Genomic DNA, 15,685 nt, shown 5'->3' on the forward strand with positions numbered 1-15,685 from the left:
TTTTATTATACTTAATGATCTAAGTGCCTATCATAACAGCCAGCCCAAGATATTGTGAATGACAGACAGAGAATTTATTGAGCAGGCGAGTCACTGCAGTTTGACATTTTACACAGATAGATACAAAGCTGGAAGATGACCTGCAACACTACATGAAAATCCAATCAACCAGCATCCCAGATATTAACATAATAAAGGTAAATAGTTCTCATCTAAGTCAAATATCGATATTGAAGACTTAATTTTCTGACGTTCAATAGCAAAATTCAGTGGTTCATATTATTTTTTAATCTAATCTTTTAATCTAATAATTCAAACCTTATTATGAAATTAGATTTATTTGTGGAGATTTATTTTTTAGATTACCGTAGGGATGTAACACATACACTCAACTCCGACTCGATTCGAGTCACGATTTTTGTTCACGATACGATTTTTTCACGATTTTTTAAATCAAAATGGCTACAGACAATTATGACCAAATAAAATATCTTTTTATTTGTAGGAAAAAAATCTCTCTTTACAGAAACTCTCAAACAGTTTGTGTTCTTATTAGGGCTGCAGCAAGCAGCTGATCTGACCTTAACCTTTCAGCTTGAAGTATGAGCTAACTGAAAATAAAAACAACAAGATGATAGCTCATTAACCCTTTAATGAGAGTCCACGGCCCCGGGAAACGCGAGAGGGTCCGGGCGCTGTAAACGCAGAGCGGTCGCGGCGCACCACTCGGAGGAAATGCGCCGGCGGGGCCAGCCAGCGCCGGGGGAGGTCCCATGAGGGGACGCTGTCAACATGTTTATTTCTGCTGTGAAGTTGACTAATTTGTAGCCAGCCTCAAGGGACGTTTGAGGAAGTGCAGTTTTGGCTTTTTGCGCTCGGCTTCACTTCACAGCCAATTATAACACAAGTTGCCTTGCGCCAGTATGAAGAAATATGTAGTTCAAGTGTAGTTTTCAACCAACAGCAGCAGGTTAAGCAGTTAACCTGCATGTGCCTCTGAAATGATGGAAAGAACACTGCTCTATCATGATCGTCATAGCCAAGGACATGATGTGTATGCTCAATGGTAGCTATGGTATAATGCTGTTATTGTTATTGTTACTGATAATTAATCTACTAACATAATCATAAGCAGCAACATATATAAATATACATCTTGTTGATCAAAACAGAGAAATAAACATGTTTCACAACTGTCTCTATAGCTAATGTTCTTGCCTCATGACAACTGTACTGATATCTTTATATGACTCACCTGTTCACCTTTTCTCAGCATTTGTCTATTAGACTTTACAACACTTTAGAGCATTGTTTGTTTAAAAAAGTGAGACTTGTATATTTTAGATCTTGTTTTTCATTCAGGAAAATTTCTAATCTGAAGCCTTAATTAATATAAAGCATCATTTTGTAGAAATTGGCACTTTTGTCACAGTGAAATACCTCTGTCATAATTACTGTATGGACGCTGTACATATGTATTGTTATGACTGTAAAAAGTAGCAAGTTGACCACTTTGTCTACGCCAAACATCAATAGTGCAACAGAGAACTGCCAGTCATTAATCCCTTCTACCCAATACACTGTACCTGATCCTGACTTAACAGTAGATCGGTTATATCTTATAGTATCTGGGATCAATTGGGAGTCACTACAGTATACCACATACAATATTACAATATTGGAAAATAAAGGAAAAATTCCATTTATCTTTTTTAGATTTGTTACCTTCTGATTTGTTTGTATAGAATATAGGGCAACCATGATGAATCATGTTTTTGTTTTTGCATTTGGAAATAAAAATGTAACCCAAAAGGGAACATTGTTGAAATTGGTATTTTTGCTATTTATTCAGTTTCAGATTGTATATCTGTCATCAATGATAGTTTGTCATCATATGACCAAAAAGCATTATGTGATGTTGTCTTTTTCTTTTTCACTCTTTAATTCAAATGTATTAATATTAATTATTCTTTTAAATTTTTATTAAGATGCGGTGTGTGTGTGTATCTGTATGGGTGTCGCAGTGTCGTGCTGTGTTTTCTACTATTTTATTTATCATCATGTTTTTTTCTCCGTTTTTTTTTCATTATTACTTTTAATATTTTCTTGTCTTTTAAATGTTATTTTTTCTTCTGCTGCTGTTTTGTCTGAGTATCCTGTTTTGATAACAGTATAGGCTAAATGCTAAATGCTCCATTCAGGACCCTTCTTTTGCATTCTGCTAATCAGCAGTTCACTGTCATGATATAAAGCTGAATCTAATTTGCATATCAGGAAATACTGCATTGCATATACATGGACAGAATAGGGGAAATCTTTAACCTTAGGTTTTTTTTTTTTTATTATTTCATACCTTTTATTCTTGGTATCATCTGTTTTATGATTGGACTGTAAACACACACGTCACATATCTTCTTCTCTCTTCAGATGCACTGTTGAGATATCTGAATCCCACCTCTGCCAATCTACGTTATCTCCACTTCAGTTACCTTCACTTGACCTTTTTTTGTATTTTTGTACATTATCTATTTCTGTAACTTGTTTTTCTAAAAATAAAACAAAATCAAAAACAAAGCTATTCCGTTTCTTCTGTGTTTGTACGTAATTGCGCGTGCTGCGATTCAAGGGGGGCACCACCTCTTATATTCTGTCTAGGCGTGCCAAATTGGTCAGGTGCTTTCTGAAGGTTTTTCAGATGGGTTTGTTATCTCTATTCAGGCCTGATTTTATATATTTCATCCATAAAAACATGGCGAACATCATTTTATTTTAAATAAAAGAACATTTTACTCTGATTTGTCGACAAAATCTATGACAACTTTGATTTTGTGTTTTACTTAAAATGTCCAATCTAAATATTCTAATACGTCACATAAATGGCCACTTGTTTTATGACATTAATAAATCAGTAAATGGATTTTGTGATTTATAAATCATATAATATATATGACACGAATGGATTTAAAAAGATTTCCTCTTATAATGTTTAGTGGTGTTTGGTGGATTGTCAGAGTGAGCATTAATTTGATGGTTTGGACTCATATGTGTTTTCAGTTTGTAGTAGGACATGTGTCACATATATAGCAAATACAGCGTTTTAAAATAGATATGTTAATATACGTGCAATGACCATGATTCCATGCATACATACAAAATATTTGATTTTTTTTTTCTTTTAAATTTTTTTTTTTGCAAATTTTTTTCAAAGTCTTTTGACAGGGAGCCGGAGCCCGGAGAGAACCCACGCAGACACGGAGATGACATGTGCCGCCTCAGTTTTTTTTTGGTTTGCCAACACATTTCGTGTGGCTCAAAGACTTTTTATTGAATCGTGGAGCCGGAGCACCGGAGAGAACCCACGCAGACACGGAGATGACATGTGCCCCCTAAAGTTTTTTTTGGTTTTGCCAACACCTTTCGTGTGGCCAAAGACCTTTTATGAATCGTGGAGCCGGAGCACCCGGAGAAGAACCCACGCAGACACGGAGATGACATGTGCCTAGTTAGTTTTTTTTGTTTTGACCCAGACTCGCATCACAAACAGGTCCCCAGACCCAACTCTCTAAGAAGATGAGGAAAAACTCCGCCTGGGAAGAAACCTCGAGGAGCAATTCAAAGAGAGACGGCTGGGTGTACACAAGAATGTTGATTGATGTTAATTGTGTACATCTCTGTTGTGGTGGTCGATTTGGAAAGATCCTTCTCCACCACTTCTTCTTCTTCTTCCTCTCAATATACGCCGTAAGTTCTTCAATGTTAGTCGAAAAGGACAACTTCTCGATCGAGCCACTCTACCTCCTTTTCCTGCAGGGTCTCTTGAGAGCGTTGGAGGCTAGGACGATGACGCTTTGTCCTTTTGCCACTCAATCTGTGATTTTTACCTGCTGCTCTGGCCGTCTTCAGAGCAGCCATGCACGGTTTTTCTTTTGTCTGGCCGTGGACTCTCATTAAAGGGTAAATGAGCTATCATCTTGTTGTTTTTTATTTTCAGTTAGCTCATACTTCAAGCTGAAAGGTAATGGTCAGATCAGCTGCTTGCTGGCAGCCCTAATAAGAACACAAACTGTTTGAGAGTTTCTGTAAAGAGAGATTTTTTTCCTACAAATAAAAAGATAATTTTATTTGGTCATAATTTGTCTGTAGCTCATTTTGATTTTAAAAAATCGTGAAAAAATCGTATCGTGAACAAAAAATCGTGACTCGAATCGAGTCGTGAGTTGAGTGTATCGTTACATCCCTACTGGTAATCTAAAAAATAAATCTCCACAAATAAATCTAATTTCATAATAAGGGTTTGAATTATTAGATTAAAAAGATTAAGATTAAAAAAATAATATGAACCACTGAATTTTGCTATTGAACGTCAGAAAATTAAAGTCTTCAATATCGATATTTGACTTAGATGAGAACTATTTACCTTTATTATTGTTAATATCTGGGATGCTGGTTGATTGGATTTTCATGTAGTGTCGCAGAGTCATCTTTCCAGCTTTGTATCTATCTGTGTAAAATGTCAAACTGCAGTGACTCGCCTGCTCAATAAATTCTCTGTCTGTCATTCACAATATCTTGGGCTGCATGTTGATAGCACTAGTATCTTAAAGTGAATAAAAGGAAGTCACTGGGCATCATTTTGAATGGATGATATGTTCATACTACTTAAACAGTAAGTTAATCTTTGTGATGCTTTCCTTAGATAACTAGCGGTTATTTCACCTGGACCGATGGACCTCCAACACTTTGTAATGTGGACATCAATATTCCTTTTGGTGAGTTTTAGGCAGTCTGATAATTTGCCTCCTCAGTCTGTCTCTTTATTCAGTTTCCCTCTGTTTCTAACCTGTTTTCATACCTCTCTGTATATCATCAAACCTCTCAGGTAAACTGACAATGATTGTGGGCCAGGTGGGCTGCGGTAAATCATCTCTGTTGCTGGCAGCGCTAGGAGAGATGCAGAGAGTATCAGGAATAGTCACCTGGAACAGGTCAGTTACACGTTTATTGTTTTCTGTCTGTACCAATCAACTCTGATACTTCATGTAAAAAAAATTGTAATCACTTTTTGGACTTGAGTTTTCTGTGCCTCATCAGACTGAAAGTTTTGATCAGATTTGAATGGCATAATCAAACTATGAAAATAGAAATAAAAAAAATAGAATGCCTTCTGTGCTTTAATGAAATGACACTGAGGGTTTTCCTTCAACAAGGAATTACTAGTCTCATTTACATAACATCTATACAGCAGTCACTTCAGTATATAACTCACTTCCCCATCCATTGAATTATGAAGCAACATGTGCCCTCTGGGAAATGCATGTTGTACAGTTCATTCTTGAAATGACATTCAATCCAGAGGTGAAAGGTTAATTTGAAAAGAACTAATCCTCGTGGAGTCCCAGACGACCATACGCAGATTTTTCTTCCTCTTCAGCAAAGCACTGACTCGTGCTTTTTAAACCTCTCTGCTAATTGATCTGCCAGGAACAGTTGCGAGTTTTTATTTATGTTTCTTCGTAGCAATAAATTCTAAATCCCAGACAGGCTGATGCAATTAGCGTCAACATCAGACCTCTTACCATGACATGGCAATATAACATGAATGGATTTGTAGGTCAGTGAAATAGAGCTGAGGTTGCAGGTTGTATTTTTTTATGGCTGTGAGTATAGAGGAACACGAGGATCCCAACATGCACCACTGACTCAAAATGAATCAAATGCAGATGGAGAAACATCCCAACAGACCTGCTGTGGCTGCAGGCTAAAACCCACTTTTACAGACAGCGCCTCCACATGAATAGCTCACACTTTAACATTTCACTTTATTTATAAAAGTACTGTTTTAAACTACATCCAGCTCAAGTTTAATGGAGGCTGAACTGATTAATTGTAATTCATCTTGGACAAAAGCCTAAATCTGTGATATAAGACCTCTTAGGCAGCTGATTCCTCAAAGAAAAGCTACTTGTAAAGCCTCTCTAAAGTTGTTTGCAGTTTTATTTATTTGAAATAGCTCAACTGAAACTTAATACGTGTCCCGCCTGATGCATTCTGGGAGACATTAGCTTCGGTCCCTCACATCTGAATATCTCGTCACATTGCCAAGATAGTGCCACCATCAGTATCCACTTGTCAACAAAGTATAGTTACACAAACCGACCACACACACCTCCTGATGCCAAGGCTGTGCTGGCACTGCCTTTGATATTTGGCAGGATTGTGCACCGTCGAGTGCTGAACCCTCTCACTTATCGTGTGTCCAAGGGAGAGACTAAGGAGCTGTCATTCAGACTTTGCCCTCCTGAAGCATTCAAATACACATTCAGAGGATTTTATACATATGTTTCCACAATGTTTGTTTTTGTTATTTTTGAGCTGTGTTTTAAAACGGAACATTTATAGCTGCACTTCTGGGATTCACACAATATGCAACAGGACAAAACACAGCAGATACAAATCACTGAGATAAGAAATGCACAAAAAGAAAAAGGCAGCAGAGGATTCATGAGTGCAGCATGTGCCTGCCAGGAGTAAACAGCATGACTAAGCAGAAGAGTAAACGTGCAAGCTTGTCAGCTTTATGAAGACGGCCTCGCCAACTTGTTTGAAGGTGATTGGTGACTCTGAGAGTCAGCTGTTTGTGTTTACGTCATCACACTGCCTGAGCCCACCAGGCTGTGTGTGTTTATATAAGTAATATGAAGTATTTTGGTTTCTTTACATAACAATCCCAGCAAAAGGTACATTAAGTCGTTGCTCTGGAGCTTTCAGTCGTGGGATTTCTGCCTAAGCAGGTGGAGTTGCTCAGTTTTCAGGAAATGTCCATTCTTCTGAGCACTTGTCTTGTTCCTGTTGTCTTAAATGTGAAATTTAAAGTTAATTCCCGACCCCTGGAAACACTTCTGCTTCTGGCTACATTTTTAAATCAAAGGGCTTCACTTTTCTCTGAGCTGTAAGGCAGTATGAAAGGTATGAAACAGGAACAGGAAATGGAAACAGCTGATATACTGATAACACAGTATTGGAAACAACATCTATTTGCTGTGTTCATTGCTTATTTTTAATCTAGTGTCAGTGTGTTGATTCAAAGGTCATGGAGAGGGACATCTTTTCTTGGGGGATGACGGCATATTAACATAGAAACACAACTGTTTTTTTCCATCCACCACCGCTCCTCACCCACTTGCTCCTCTCTTTGGCTCCTGTTATCCCCTATCCCCACCCTACACCTCACTCTGCTCTCGATCACTCCTAAAATGGATGACTATTTGTATCTTGTCCTCAGTGTCCAGCCAAAGTAGTGCAGATTGGATAGCTCGTGTGCAGTAAGATCAAGAGTCTCAAAACTGGGCAGCACACCCAGTTGGATAGCAAGGGTGTGACCCAGATCAAGAAATGAAATGCAACACACCAGATTGACTGAAACCAAAGGGTGAAAGGAGCATTTCACTGCAGTGGATCAATACGGTTTATTGTTAATTATAATAATAATTATATATAATAATTATTCATTTAAGTTCTATAAAGACAGTTCGAAACTGTGGGAAGTCACTCAGTCTGCCTATGATGATTAGATACAGCTGATAGCAACTTGTCTTCTTTGTGAATTCTCCTCTAACATGACTTTCAGGACATAAAGGTGTGATTGAGATAAAGGGGGAATTGCCCTTAGCAGTTTAGTCTGAGATAAAAGCTTTAAATCATCAGCTCCAGCATGATTACCATGTTTTTATGATGGCTGCAGGATAAACAGGACAATCAACCATCTATTCAGGCTTCAGTGTCTTTCAAGTGTCATTAGATGATGAGGTCTGATGAGGTAATTTTCTGAAGGGGCATTTTCAATGTGTGTTGATAAGAAATTGCTCGGTCCGGCCCTGATAATTGAGGAAATCTTCCTCTATTATCCCTCTACAACCCATTTGTTGTTTGAGATGTTTTTATGTTCACTTCAGAAACTTTTCTTCTTCTTTAAAAGTATTCACTTTTTTCCAGATTTCTCACATGTGACATTAGTTTTACAAATGAAAATAGATGCATGCACATCTTGGAGACAAAAATGCCATGTGTTGCCTGAAATACTTTGACTTCTACCTTCTACAAACTTAACTCATTCTTCTAATATTAGACCTTTTTGGAAAAACTGACCTAGCCTGTATTCCTTGAGATATCTTGGTGTATGAATGGTTAGCTCAGTCCATTAGTACAGCCCATTTACCATCTCGTAAATGGACTGTACTAATGGACTGAGCTAACCATTCACACACCGATGGCAGAGCGATTTAGGGTTCAGCATCCTTCTCAAGGGGACTTGCAGACTGGAAGAACCGAGAATTAACCCATTTGATCATCAGTAGTGAATGACCCGCTCTATCTCCTGAAAGTAATATTTGTATTTTTAGTGATATTTAATGTCAGAAGCTAAACATTATTTCTGCTCTATCTATTTTGTAAATCTCATTTTTTGTTTAAATGGATTTTTATTTTACTAATTTAGGTCCACAGTTTGAGCCAGTGACTTATTGACCTCCACTGTAAAATTGTGTATTTGTTTGTTGTTGTATTCAGAAATTAGAATTTTCTAATTGCTAAAAACTGAATAAACTGGAGCCAATAAACTAAACACACATGTTTTAGGAAAAATTAACAAATTACGTAAAAAGGTCTGTAATTTAAAATAAAACAAAATCATCATTTTGACAAACATTTATTAAACACCCATTAACAAATAAATGTACAGCTAAACACAAATGTGCATTAAATGTTGGATACACTTTTGCTTTTTCATAAACTCTCCGTTGCTCTTATTTAAAGGTCTTTATTTCAGCTTAACACTTCCTGAGTGGAGTTGCTGACACTGTTCACTTCAATGACCTTTTCTTATTTTACACCGTCACTAACAGTGGTGTTTACATGTGTGTGTGTGTGGCGTGCCAGGGCTTCTTAAATATCAGTCACCAGTTTACTTCCTAACAGCTGTGGTCAGCTGCCATTTTAAAGCTGCTCGCGGTATACCGGTGTAAATCAGCCATTGCTCTCTGGTTGTACCTACACGTGATCAGAGTCACCTTCTCCGGACAACTGAGAGAGGCGTCAATTCAAACCTAAAAATACACCGCAGTGTCTACTGAGCATGTGCAAAGCCCCAAACAGCCACGCTGAATGTGAATGATTATAGGTTATGTTGTACGGTAAGTGTGTGTTTACTGCTAGGCATTTCATTCTAAAAATAAGAGTTGATGTGAGAGTTTTCTAATGAAATAACTTCATAAATTATTAATTTATTAGTATAATAGTATTTTTGCAACTTTTGATGAGGAACAATTGCAGAATTTGTATGTTTTTTCTCTATTTTCTGCAGCTTGCCAAACCTGGAGTCCGAGGGAGACGAAAGGTGAGCTCAGGAGAAAAAAAGCCCAAGCACATAAATCTATACACATAAACCAGTGTCGTCATGTATTTTTAGTTGTGCCTTAAAGCAGTATAAGTTGAACACAATAAGTGTTGACATTTTTAGTTGTTGTACACCATAAATCTGAGTTATAAATAAAACTGTTGACAGTTCATGATTGTTGCTGGTTTAACTAACATAAATAGTAATATTATTTTAGCAAACTGTGGATCATTGTTTCTATTTCTATTAAATCAACGGTGTCATTCATTGTTCTTTCACTCTGGATTACACACACACACACACACACACACACACACACACACACAGACGTTGCCCTGCGTTTGCCCTGTGTTTGCCAACGGTACATCAATGTCGGATGCTCTCTGTGTAACCAGACACTGACAGAACATGAAACCTTTGGCTCTGTGTGTCTATTGATAGCAAAATGTTTTAGGGTGCCCGCAGAATACTGTCTGACAGTAGAGGACAGTAGACTCAGGACGCAGTGAATAAAGACAGCTTCAGTGTGCAGTGTAAACAAAATGCTGAACCTCACCGCTCTGCAGAGTTATTTAAGATTTCATAAAACTGTTTCCCTCACCTTAATGAGGTCATGTTACTTTTCAATCTTTGACCTAAAGTCATTTCAGAGCTCACATTTTATATACAATAGCACTGTTCATGTTTATTAATAGAGTCTCGGTTTGTTTTAATTGAATATTTCAAAATGAAAATAGGGGACAAGCCCCCCAAAACAATAACAAACACAGTTGTAAATAAAGTCTTAAAACTAATGCATGACACAGGATACAAAAGTTAAACTTAACATTATATAAAATATATAATAAATAAAATATTTTAATAGTAGTCTTAACCAGAGAGGCATGGCAGGAAGGTTCCTGGTTCGAATCCCGACTGGGGCCTTGTGTTCTCCCTGAGCCTGTATGTGTTCTCTCCTGGTACTCAGATTTACAGATTAATTTGTGACTCTAAATTGTCCGTAAGTCTGAATGTGAGCATCAATGGTTGAATGTTTATATGTGTCAGCCCTGTGATGAGCTTGTGACTTGTCCAGAGCGTATCCTGCCACTCGCCCAATGTCAGCCGGGATTGGCTCGAAACCCCCACAATGCTGATCAGGATAAATAGATGGATAGATGACTGAAAAGTTTCAAACTACGTATTTGTACATACTCTGAACTTTACTGCTCTGCACCTCTGGTTAGATGCTAAACTGCATTTCGTTGTTGAAGCACTTGTTACTTTGTTCAGTGACAGTAAAGTTGAATCTAATCTAATCTAATTAAATCTAATCTAATCTAATTTGTTGATTCCCATTATAGTGAATTATTGTTAAAACGTTCATCCACAGTATTTGTGATCTAGGTGATTGCAATCTATGTTGAAACTTCCCCTGTTCCTTTGGTCTGTCCATCATCAATGAGAAAAACTTTGTTCAGGATCCAAGACAGACTTCACTATTGTCTAGACAGGGAGGAAGGATGGCACAGTGTGTGTGTCACCTCGTCCCTGGTCTCCAGGGAACCTTTATTTCAGCGTGGTATTAGATGGCCTCAGGAGTCCTTTTATTTATTAAACACATGATTGAGGCATTGCTACCTTAATAAAACAGTCTGTCTGTTTATTTGATAAATATGAAAGTTTCTGTGAAAGAAATTTCATCTTACTTCAAACGGGATGCCTTCACAGTTATGGGGAAGCTTACAACGAGAGACATACGCAAGACGAACAAGATACCAACAGCAAACACCCCGACAGCCACAGACCTTGTGTTGACGTACTAATCTCAGCCCAAGAAATCAGATCCTCTGAGGAGTGAATGTGTCAGAGTCCAAACAGGCTGATGCTGATTTCCATATCAGCAGATTACAGGAAGAAATATTGGGAGGAGGTGGGGGCTTTATTTTTAGGAAGGATAAGATCACAGCTAATGATAGATGTGTTCATGTAGGGCAGTGGTTGGCCTGTTTGTATTTGCTGAGCAGTGGCATGATTGCCATAGTGAGGGAAGAGTAGATGGGTTAGTGTGTGTGTGTGTGTGTGTGTGTGTGTGTGTGTGTGTGTGTGTGTGTGTGTGTGTGTGTGTGTGTGTTTGTTCATTGTTAATCATTACAGGACTAAGGTGGGGTTAGTGACTGTCATGTCAATACTTTATTCATTATTTAACGGGGACTTATCTAATGTTTTTGTGTCTGTTTCCTGCAGTCCCACAGACAGAGATGCAGCCAGTGACGGAGACATCAGGTGAGCTCAGACAACAGCACGATACACACCAGACGGTCTCCATGGAGACACATAACTGTTATCAGCAGAGTAGCAATCATCATGGTTAATCTAGAAATCCTCTGAAGATAACAGAGCACTCCTGACCCTGAGCTTTAACAAATAAACCACAGTCTTTGATGATACCTGGACCAGCTCTTTATGGCCTCCAGAGGTCAAACAGTTTCTTCACCTTAACCCTTGTGTGAAATATTAGTGCATATTATTGTTTCCTTTACACTTTTACACTTTTTACACCTCTGGTAGGACGAGAGGCGCTGTGGCCTATGCTTCCCAGAAGCCCTGGCTGTTGAATGCAACACTGGTGGAGAACATCACCTTTGAGATGCCCATGATCAAACCGAGGTAAGGCCTCACACCTGCACCGATGGAGGTTTAAACCCTGTTGGGTCGGTTGGTCGTTGAGACCGTGGTGCACACAGATACGACTTAACTTCTTTAGCTTTTTGGGGGAATTTTATCAGAGCATCCACAGTGAAGGGATGCCAAGAAATTAGAGCAGAGAGATGGGAAATGACATGTGATAAAGGCGCTGTAAACCCTGAGGCCACCGGGGCACAACAACTACAAATACATGTAATTTGTGCACACACAAAATGAGCAAAGTGCTAAGGAAGGAAAGAGAAGAAAGGGAAGCAAAGAGACATTTCATACTCCCGAATGATGACATACAACAGGTCAAAAAGAGGTCAGTGGTGGTCTTTTCAGTCTACCCTCACTCGTTAAGTGTAAATGTGGTACAAATGTCAGAAACAGCTCTTAGTATGCCCTTAAATGATGAACTGCAGCCTCAAAAATTAAAGCCAGCTCCTAAAAGACATGAAATAAATGTAGCAGATAGTTGATTAGTCAAGGATGCATTCAAACACGGCATTTTAATTTTTTTAATTTAAAAGCTTTTTAGTATTCGTGCTTCACATCGAACAAAACCCGCAATAGTAACCTCTGTGTCAGCATCTCATTGACTTAATTCTGTTGCTTCAGGGCTGTCACCGTGACAACCATAATCACAGCAAAACTAACTGTCTGAGGACATCGTCCTTCCGATTGACATTCAGGGTTGTTAATTATAACAGAGTAATCAATATATTGTCGTGTCAAGTCGTCAAGCCAAAATGCATCCATTAACACAATTAACCCTAAATGGGTCCGTTGATGCCTGATTATGTCGATTCCAGTGAAAAAGCCAGTTTGAGACTTGACACCTTAGTCTTGTGTGCAAGTGTGTGTATAGTTTCACTCCTGGGTCAATACTATATACACTGTTTTCACAATAAAAACACACACTCTCTCTTTTATTGACACTAGTCATCCTCACAACAAATGGTCTTTCTGAAAGGTCAGCTTCTTGCATTCATTGTTGCAGCCGGGTTCTCTCTGGGTTTAATGGGGTGTCTTTTTTATAAAAAATATGTCTAATGCACCGCTGTGGTTCATTGCTGTGGAGATATTCTATAAAAAGGAGATGTTTGCCCAACCTGTCCTCACTGTCTCCTTAGTCTTTCTCTTCACACCTCTTCCTCCCTCCGTCTGGCTGATGATCGCCTCTGCATCACTAACATGCTAAACTATGAAACATTAAACCAGCTGAACATGAGCACGTTACCACGTTTATTTCTGCTGTGAAGTTGGACATTTTAACGTGGGGGCTTATGGAGGTTGATTCATTCTGTAGCCAGCTGCAAGTGGATGTTCGAGGAACTGCAGTTTCTGGCACTTCCACGTTGACTTGTTAACATGATATTTTATTGTAAACCCGTCGTGTTTTGGCTCAAGGTGCATCTTGTAGCACCTCGCTTCAGATTCAGCACTGTGAGCTGTAGCTGTGCATCCGGGAATCTTTATTCAAGCACTGTGCTGGAAGAGATTTGTTGTCAAGTTAAGTTCTTTAAAACCATCATATGATGTGCATTCATAAATTATCATTCAAACTTTCTTAAACATAGTTAATTAACCTTTTCTGGGCCTTGAACACAACCTATTCCAGCGTGTTTCTACTGTAGTTCTTCTTGAAGCTGCGTATTGAGTCTCTGTTTGTGCCCACCAGGTACAAAGCTGTCATCGAGGCCTGTTCTCTTCAGCCTGACATCGACATCCTTCCACAGGGGGACCAGACAGAGATCGGGGAACGGGTCAGTATCACAGTAACTTTGAACCATTTTCTTTGAATTCCTCTGTGGTCTTATTATTTCATGAATCTGGCCACAGCTCCTGTTGTGGCTCCCTGTATTGCCATGCAGTGAGGATTAGATGTTTGTGTGTAGGGAGCTGGACTGATCTTGTTCAGGCAGAGCGCTGTCATGTTGGATTTCTGCATGCAGCGGTAATACAGGAAATATGAAAAAAAATTATGATCCTCTCTGTTACTCTGGGGGAGAGTGCCACAGGCATTTATGGATGTAATCATGTTGTTCTTTGTAGTAAAAACCTTGTAACTATGTTTTCTTCTTCATATTTTCCTGCCCTCTGCTGCAGGGTATCATCCTGTCAGGTGGACAGAAGCAGCGTATCAGTGTAGCCAGAGCCTTGTACCAGCAGACCAACCTGGTCTTTCTGGTGAGTCTACTCCACACACACACATCATTACATTGGATTTCACCTTTAATTAGCCTTGTCCGCATCAGTATTCACACTTAGTGTTTCTGAAGCTTTACCTGAAGACTTGAATGTGAGTTTATACTTGATGCCTTCCTACCTGACTAAAATGACAACGTCATTTTTAAGCCCAGCTATAGGGCAGAGAAGCTAAATGTAACATTTCAAAATGTCAGCTCATGATGAATTTACTGCTTCTCAGTTATTAATCACCACTTTTATAGTTAGGGCTGCAGCATTATCAATTAATCTGCTGATTATTTTCTCGTTAAATCCCTTTAGTCCATGAAGTGTTAAAAAATTGTGACAATCACACTTTCTCAAAGCAATTTTTGCTTTAAAAAAATGACAGAAAAGATCAATCAACTAAGAAAAAAACATATTTTGGAGATGCACAAAAACACAAAAGTGAAAGAGAAAGTAGAAGTGGTTGTTTTGGTTGGTTCTGGTTCAGATTCAGGGCTTTAAACTTGTCATGTGTGTTTATGTGTTTTGTAGGATGATCCGTTCTCCGCCTTAGACATCCACCTGAGTGACCATCTAATGCAGGACGGCATTTTGAAGATGTTGAGAGAGGAGAAGAGGACGGTGGTGTTGGTCACGCACAAACTTCAGTACCTACCACATGCAGACTGGGTAAGACCGTGTATGTGTGTGTCTTAACCGACTGATAAACTGAAGAGTTACAGCCGCTTTTACTTTTTAATAGTCAGAGCAGTAGACAGGATTGTTTATTTGTGATGCTCTTCTCTAATTCAGGAGGTAAACATATCATTGTTTCATTTGGGATGCTGACAGTTTAAAGATCCCAGGATGCATAAAGATTGATTTCCAGTGTCAGGTAATACTAAATTGCATTTCTTCTGTCTCCATTTGTCTCTATGTGTGTATGTGTGTGTGTGTGTGTTTTGTTAGATCATTGCCATGAAAGATGGCACCATCCAGACTGAGGGGACTCTGAAGGACATCCAGAACTCTGAGCCTGAACTCTTTGAGCAGTGGAAAACCTTGATGCACAGAGAGGACCAGGAGTTCGAGACGGTGATTAATGACTTCAAACTGCTAATGACTTTAAACCCACCTTTTATAATCTTGCTTATGCTTTTGTTCATGGATTCGGGAGAGGTGCAAACCACCCAGTCCTACACAGAATTGAATTCAAGTTTGATCACCTGGATGTTTGTTTAATGTTCTCAGGGAGAATAAAGTGCTTAATCTTTGTGTTGTCCTCCAGGAGACGGTGGCAGCGAGCATGACAGATCTGGAGAGGAAGAACCTGCGGAGGGCCATGTACTCCAGAGAGGCTGGCAGGACTGAAGAGGACGAGGAAGGTGAGAGGTCACAGAACAAAACAATGACAACAGTACACAAGAGCTTGATTGGATGTATGGATGA

General features: G+C 38.9%; 1 protein-coding gene across 2 annotated transcripts in view; it reads left to right on the forward strand.

The window, feature by feature from the left end:
• Nucleotides 1–15,685, forward strand: part of abcc8 (ATP-binding cassette, sub-family C (CFTR/MRP), member 8) — a 61,604-nt gene that overhangs the window by 33,393 nt on the left and 12,526 nt on the right. For both annotated transcript variants that reach the window (XM_027272883.1, XM_027272884.1), the window contains exons 16-25: nucleotides 4,697–4,769; nucleotides 4,880–4,985; nucleotides 9,359–9,391; nucleotides 11,618–11,656; nucleotides 11,942–12,040; nucleotides 13,743–13,827; nucleotides 14,171–14,251; nucleotides 14,789–14,926; nucleotides 15,206–15,331; nucleotides 15,525–15,621. In XM_027272883.1, the coding sequence (XP_027128684.1) occupies nucleotides 4,697–4,769; nucleotides 4,880–4,985; nucleotides 9,359–9,391; nucleotides 11,618–11,656; nucleotides 11,942–12,040; nucleotides 13,743–13,827; nucleotides 14,171–14,251; nucleotides 14,789–14,926; nucleotides 15,206–15,331; nucleotides 15,525–15,621 (877 nt within the window). The remainder of the gene's footprint in view (nucleotides 1–4,696; nucleotides 4,770–4,879; nucleotides 4,986–9,358; nucleotides 9,392–11,617; nucleotides 11,657–11,941; nucleotides 12,041–13,742; nucleotides 13,828–14,170; nucleotides 14,252–14,788; nucleotides 14,927–15,205; nucleotides 15,332–15,524; nucleotides 15,622–15,685) is intronic.

The sequence above is a fragment of the Larimichthys crocea genome, chromosome XXI (assembly GCF_000972845.2).
Source record: "Larimichthys crocea isolate SSNF chromosome XXI, L_crocea_2.0, whole genome shotgun sequence".
NCBI lineage: Eukaryota > Metazoa > Chordata > Actinopteri > Sciaenidae > Larimichthys > Larimichthys crocea.